The sequence below is a fragment of the Toxoplasma gondii genome, chromosome VIIa (assembly GCF_000006565.2).
Source record: "Toxoplasma gondii ME49 chromosome VIIa, whole genome shotgun sequence".
NCBI classification, from domain to species: Eukaryota; Apicomplexa; class Conoidasida; order Eucoccidiorida; family Sarcocystidae; genus Toxoplasma; species Toxoplasma gondii.
This window is the reverse complement of record NC_031474.1, coordinates 34808-42166: the sequence shown is the minus strand read 5'-3', so window position 1 is coordinate 42166 and position 7359 is coordinate 34808. Positions and strand designations below refer to the sequence as shown.

The 7359-nt window shown below is 53.3% G+C and overlaps 1 protein-coding gene across 1 annotated transcript in view; it reads right to left on the bottom strand.

The window, feature by feature from the left end:
* Positions 1 to 6323: 6323 nt before the first annotated feature.
* The window catches only part of TGME49_280070 (hypothetical protein), a gene marked incomplete at both ends in the record, with an annotated part of 2172 nt that continues 1136 nt past the window's right edge, over positions 6324 to 7359 (bottom strand). Inside the window, one exon of the mRNA XM_018781845.1 lies at positions 6324 to 6690. Coding sequence (XP_018637199.1) covers positions 6324 to 6690 — 367 coding nt within the window. The remainder of the gene's footprint in view (positions 6691 to 7359) is intronic.

Below are 7359 nucleotides of genomic sequence, written 5' to 3'. Positions count from 1 at the left end.
TCACAGGGAGCAATGATTGGTACGATAAGTGGTCGTTGGTCTGCCATTCGGGGAGCTGAAACTGTTGTCTCATGGGTGGTGTTTTGGGTGCACACTGCTTCATTGGAGGACGATGATTTGCGTGGGGATAACACAGCTGGTAGTGAGAACGGTGCGGGTTCTGTTGGGGAAGCAAGGCGAAGACGAGGAGCAGAGTGGGTGAGCTGACGGTCGGCAAGCGGAGAATGGAGAGGGCATTTTGAAGGCCGACCCAAGAAACAGTCCGAATGTTGCAGGCAGGGTCGTGAACGACGGCACAGCGGGAAGGTTCGGTGAGCAGGTCAATAATCCCAGGAATGCCGATCAAAACAAGGCGGAATCGACGATGCCCCAGCTGCTGCCGACTCAGGCGGTGAGGCGATATTGAGACAAATGCGTGTGGCTGTTGAGGCTGAACCGCGGTTCCGTGGATGGGGATGCAGAGCACTGTGTAACTGTGTGTTTAGGTGACAGAAGTGAGTTCCGAAACGCCAGTGGAGGCTGTGTGCGCAGCTAGTAGACGGTTATTAATTTGACGTTGCGACGGGCCCTGCTACGTGCTGGGGTTGGTGAGGATGTATGCAGTGACTGTGGGTGTCGCTGCCACGCAGGACGGAGCTTTTTAAATTGGGGAACTGCAGGAGGGTAGGTCGTGTCACTGCTTCCACGTGACCCATCGTGTTTCTGTGGGTGGAGCAGAGGAGACGGGCCGATCACCAAGAACCTTCTTTTTCGTGAGCGGTTGTGTTGGCTGCGGATGTCAGGCGGCGACTCGGGGATGACTGGTTTGCTGCGTTGTGGAGAGGGGCTGGGGGAAACGAGTGGTGCTGGATGACGATTCATACTGTCTGGAGACACGCCGGATATCGCGTGTCAGGGTTTCGTCTTTCCGTCATGTATTTGGGAGGTAATCGAGGGAATCGGTGGGAGGGAGAGGCGAATGTGTCAGGTCAGTCTTGTGAAGTGCTGCCTTGCGATTCTGTCTTTGCTGGGCACAGCGGACGATCGTACGGTTCTTGTTGTGTCCGATCATCGCATGTGTGAACCAGTGCATGAACTGGGGAGCAGTGAGAGGTAGGATAGGTGTTTTCTGGTTCGTCATTAGGCGGAATGAAGCGGTCGTCTGACGTTGTGGGTGAATGGTGCTCCACTTGAGGTCGGTGTGGTTCGTCTAGGCAGCTGAACGTGCACCGAGGACAGTGGAGGGTCTGTTGGGAATCCGAGGGAAGCTAATTTGTTGGTTCAAAGGTCGAGGTGCATCGTGAGGTCGCCGGGTGCTTTGCTGAAGTTTTTCGGTTTTCCGTGGGGTGAAAGCGCTGCAACGGGAGGTGTGTGTGTGTGTGTGAGGAGGGGAGCTCACGAGCGAGAAAATGATTGCCGATGTGAAATCATATTATGCCTGCTGGCGACAGAGGGGTTTCATCCAGTGCATGGCCCATACGTGCGATTGCCTAGGAGGCTGCATCACACTGGCAAGTTTAATGCGTTTTCGCACTTGTGTGATATGGTGATACGGCCAGTTGCAGCGTTTTGGTGGTCAGCGGTCTGAGCAGCGATGAGTCGTTGGGCAGCTGGGGCAGACTGTAGGTTCATCAGTGGACTTACAGCATTGCTTGTCACTGTTGCTATAGCGAGCAGAGTTCGTTCTACTAGGTCTACATTTCAGACAGGCCTTGTTCGCCCTTCCTGTCTACGATTCTCGATTAGCAAAGCGAAGTCGCTGTTACTGCTTGCCCTCTCAACAATTTCGTCTTGTGGCAGATTTGGGGCCCAGTACTGTAGTCAGTTTTAGCTAGTGCCTTAACTGTCACCTTGGTCAACAGGTTCCAGAGCTTGCTGGTGATGAGATGAAATCGGATGAAAACAGTGGGCGTTCACAACTCTGTTGCACAAACATTTGTAATTTCATGGGCTCGCCCCGGTAGCGAATGTGGCGGTTGTGAAGACTTTCTGCAGGAACACATGTACACAATGATGACAGTCATTTGACAGATGCCACATACCCGAGGTGCAAAGTAGAACTCTGGAGAATGCGCCGTCATGGGTGTTTCCTAACAAGGTACAGAATTTTTCCCATGTAAATCTTTTCCTGACATGGTTACTGCTGATCATGTTTAACAGGGAAAGCACAGAAGCTTCCCCCCATATCCGATTTTTTCCTTTGCGTGCAGGATGGTGAAACTCATGCTGGAAAGCCACTTTTTGGATAGTGCTGCGTTGTGTGTTTTCTGCCTGTAGCTAATGCTGGGTATTGGCGTAAGTCCGACTGACAACTCAGTGAGCTCCCTGAGGGTACTTGCAGTGAACGGAGTTTCTTCCATAGAAAAGGCGCTCTCCAGCTGAAGACATTGTTGCAATTCATGAGCTTGAATTTCATGCCGCTGTCGTGCTGGCCCACGGTTCGCGCAAAACTACAATATATACATATATACAGCAGTATGCGTGCTCCGCTCGAGCACACTACAGCGTCCACTGGGTAAAAGTGTGGGGCGGAAGCGCTGTTGGACGTGTTGGGTGTTAGTAAAAGATATGAGTGAGTGCGCCTGCTGGCGTTTTGTCAACGTTTCAAATGGTGGATGGGAGTAAATCGAGGTCTAGGTACCTAAACGACGGTTTCACAGCTTTCTGCTCTACTGTACATACGTGGCCTCACGATGCGGTTGTCTGCATTACGTGGCTTCTTCGTCACCATGGACTGCCTGATCGGATTTACAGCTTATTGCAGCAGTAAGGTTCTTGAATTTGTATTGCAGCGAACAACTGTATCCTTCAAATTTCGATCTACTAAATGATGAACGCCTGCGAACAAGTAGACGTGTGGTGCTCCTGCGCATGAGATGTGATTCAGTCCCTGCTCCCCGACCCCCCAGCATGAGCAACGCTAAACTCATCGTGCCGTCTCATGTGTCCCAGTGTCGAGTGAGCGTTTGTCAGTACACCCCTCCGCCGCTGTGAATGTGGGCCGATTGACTGCACTGTCGCAGTTATATGCGTTTCAGCAAGTGACAACGTCGTCAGATAACACCCGAGCGGAATATGCAGTATGTTGAGCAAGAACCACAATGCAGGTCTGCCTCGCCCAGATTGGATGTCCGCGATTTTTACTTGCGACGCTGCCTTCCGCCAGCTGCAGTGTCAATGCTCTCCGTCGCCTCTTTTGACAGCAGCTGGACCGCACCACACGGTACTTGAGGCCTTCGGGTATCTACGATGAGCAAGTGGTCATTTTCTCATTTCATGGATGTGCCACACACTTACGATCAAACTAGTAACCGAGACAGCGTTATACGGAAATCTGAGCCAGCAAAGAAATATTCGGTGGACCAGCTGGATGTTCAGGTGCTTGTACGCTTGGCGGAAAATAATATGTTTCCAAGAAGTGCGATCTGAGTTTCAACACCAGTGCCTCTCGCCTTTCCCGCTACCTGACGGACGGGAGATCAGTCCATCAGTCCCGCTGTACCCGAAATCTTAGGGATATCGACTGTGCTGCCACGAAGGTCTGATATTTGTTCGTAATCAATAGGCGCTCGTTGCGAGAACAGTGAGTCACCATTTTTGCGTTGCAGTGTATTCAGCTACTAAATTAGGGGTTCTCGCCCAGTGCCCTCTTTCATGCCTAGCGGAATACATACCTGGAATTGTGAGCGGGAGGGAGTGTAGTTCGGGAACCTGGCCGGTTCTCAATGCCTTATGTTGCTGGTAGACAAGTACGCGAAGTGTATCTCAGATCGAGTCTAATATCGCGTTTCCTATGAACAGAAGGCAGATAAATATGAAACGGCAACGCGAGTGCGATACTGGCGTATGCGGGGACCGATGCAAAGGAGCACTCGCAGTGATGGGCTGACGGTCCTAAGGTACACGCTCATACGCTGCTCGGGGGGAGAATGAGAGGACTTGGATCTGCCTGTTGGTAGCCACACATCTGGTTTTGTAATTGAATTATAGAGCAGCCCTCCTGTATAAACGGCGGATCTGTAAGGATCTCCCCCTGAAGCGTTACGCCCTGCTAGCAACGCGAACCTGCGTCGTAGGGGGCTCACGCTGCCCTATGGCTCTAGAATCTTTCAGCGATGGCCTTGACGCATGGTAACACCAAACGTGCTGCATCCGCCTTTGAATCCCGCTAGAGTCTAGCACGCTGCAGGTCCAAGCGTAGAATGCGCTCGGGTGGGGGAATTAGGCCGCAAGTTATCAAGCATGATCGCGAGGAAGAAAGCGGAGTGGCCGCGCTCTACCCAGGCGTCAGGTAAATATACGTTTTCGCGGATCCGTATACCGTGGCTGCGCCGACCTTTCTACAGGCACGTCATCGCAGACTTTCGCAAACGCCGCGTTTCTGTACGTGCGTGACTTTTCTGATGAGTATGTGACATAAAATCGTCCGTGTGGAAGTCCCAAGACCATAGAAAGTGGGAGGATGCGGACCAGGTCCGTTCAACCGACCCTTTATTTCGTTGTTTGTCGCTGTGATTCTGTCCTTCGACTACCCGCACCGCGCAACAAGTGCTGCGTGCTGGCATTTACTCTGCTTTTCGCTGAAGTAGTTCGATTTGCCTTCGAAAAGTGATGATGCTTGGAGGGAGCTCACAACTGTGTTCAGGCAATGACGACACTTGTCATTTATGTGATCCTGGCGCAGCATCGATCACCTGATGTTTCCGTCCACATCTCTTCTCTCAAATTTTCAAGTGCCCGTGATGTTCGGTCGCGAATCGATTGCGTGTTCAGATACGCGTAAGTTTCCCTCTGTGTCTCCAGTCTTACTGGCTGCAGCCAAACTGTAGTGATGGACATGGAGGAGGAAAGACACTTGTGATTCGGCAGCTATACCATAATCTGCGAATGCGGTCTTGTGGAAAAGGTTTCACGATCTTTCCGTGTATACCGAGAGACGTAGACGACGGCAGTCAGGTGACAGTTCGTTCAGAAGGGAATTACTGTGTGTGGCTCCGCTTAGCGAGAGTGCGCTAGTGAGAGGTTACGTCGTAGTAGGGCACATTTCTGCAGTATTCTTTTATTTGCCACATGCACCGGTTGTCTGATACCAGACACATCTCCCAGCATGGGGACGAGCGGTTGGCTCGCTGTACAACAGGCGGGGGTCGCTGTGTCTCCCGCATAAACTGCACCTCTATTGTTCTGTTGCGTTTTAAGCGAGAAATGCGTTAGTGTGAACCGGAGAGGTGGCGCTCCGCTGACTAGTACAGACGGTTGATGAAAGACCAGGGCAGTGCGTCGATGATAGCTGGCAACAAGAGCAGCTTTTGTTTCTCAGCTGAGGCCTTCGAACCGGTACAGATTTGACAACGGACAGCGGCAGGCGGACTGGTGCAGTTTCTGGTGGTACCAAACGGGAAGGTAGCGCTGCATTTTGCTGTTTTTTCTGACTCATAACGCCAAAACGCGCTTCTCCAAGAACAATGTACACGGCGTAAACACGGTGTGTCTATGGACGGAGGCCCAATATGTCGAGACTGGCAGACAGCCAACTGTACAAGATGGATCTCCGCACTCGGCAACATCTCAAAACCAGCCACAAGCAAATGATGATTGGGTCAATGTTTTTAATAGCGTGATTGCGTACGGAAGTGCTTGCTGCTGTATCACGAAATACTGAATGTATTCAGTACATTACAAACAGTCATACTCAAAAATTGATTGGTTCGCCTGGCCGACCCAGATCATATCGTTTGAGAGCGTCGTGAGTGATCCAGCACCAGAGCAACACTTCTGCAAGTGTCGTGTTGAATTTTTGAAGCTCAGGAACCTCATGCCGAAGAAGACTCATCTTTGGGTCGCCACGTCGTTGGCAGCTCACACCGATGATGGGATAAACAACCCCCCAACGTAAGTGGGCAAAGAATCACTCAAGCTACCAGTGACTCGTGGTTTGGTTGACGTCTCGTCGCGACAATCATCCAGGACACTCCCGTAAGTGCGGGATGTAGAATGTCTTAACGTTGCAGTCGCAACACCGAGGGTTTATTGTGCGACTCCACCTCAGTCAGCTGCGCGTGCGATGACCAAGTATTCACACTCCATCGCTTTCGAACACTTCACTCTTCCGTTTATGTACACCTCAATATTCCAATGCATGCTTACAAACTTTAGCAAACAGATCACGCGCGCAGCGACGGTAACTGTGACGGCATAGTGCGATTCTACGTTGGCGTGTAGTCCACTCGCTAGTCTTCTATCCCTCCACGGGGTGCAGGTAGGGATTTGTATCTCCGAGTGGGAAGCGAAGACACGACGACTCTGTTGAGGCGGCGGAGGTGATCCAGGAGCGGCGCGGGAGCCTACTGCCGGGGCGACGGTGTCCCGGCCACAGACCGGTGTCGCGTGATGGCGGTGAGGGGGGTCGCGGCTTGCGGAATGCGTCGGAAGTACGTGGGAAGGCGTGGGTGGTGACAGGGTTGAGGACGATTTGACTCGTCACTGTGTTTGGTGTTTTTTCTTTGTGAACAGTCGGTGAGTGCCCTGCGGACGACGGATGGATCTGGTGGGCGGCTGTTGCGTTGTGTTTCTAGTGGGTCAGGTTTGGTTTGCATGAGGGGTGGTCTGTGGGGAGTTGGCGGCGAGGTGGAGGAGACGTGCAGAGAATGGACGCGGCACATGGGAGTGAAGGCAGATGTGGTCGTGAGGTATGTGGAGGTCGGGGGGCCACTTGTAGGTCGGGCGGCGAATGCACTGTGCAGACATGAGGTGCGACGGAGTGCCAGGGAACGACGTCGGAGGTCGCAGGTACGCATTGGCGGCGGCACGAGCTGGCTGGCTTTCCTACGTTTGAGGCGACGTCGTGGCGTCTGCGACAGGTGGAGCCGGTACGCGAGACCGTGACGGGAGGCAGCGGTGCGATGTGTTACTCGTGTCTGAGGATGTCGGGGGACGTGGCCTGAGTGGCCACGACGATTGGTCGACGGGTTCGGAGGGTGAATCGGGAGTTACACGAGGGGCATCGTCCTGAGTAGGGTGTCGCTGGAGTCGACGTCGGGGATCGTGGTGCGACTGGTTTTCGCGTTTTGGCGGCTTGGCTCAGGTGTCGCGTGTATCGTCGGACGGCGGGTGCACGTTCAGCGTACTGTTTGTCTGCGTTCGCGGGCGGTCGATCCGCTAGTCGTCCATCCATCCACGGGGCGCGGGTGCGGACTTGAGTCTCCGAGTGGGAAGCGAAGACACGACGACTCTGTTGAGGCGGCGGAGGTGATCCAGGAGCGGCGCGGGAGCCTAATGCCGGGGCGACGGTGTCCCGGCCACAGACCGGTGTCGCGTGATGGCGGTGAGGAAAACGCGGCTTGCGGAATGCGTCGGAAGTACGTGGGAAGGCGTGGGTGG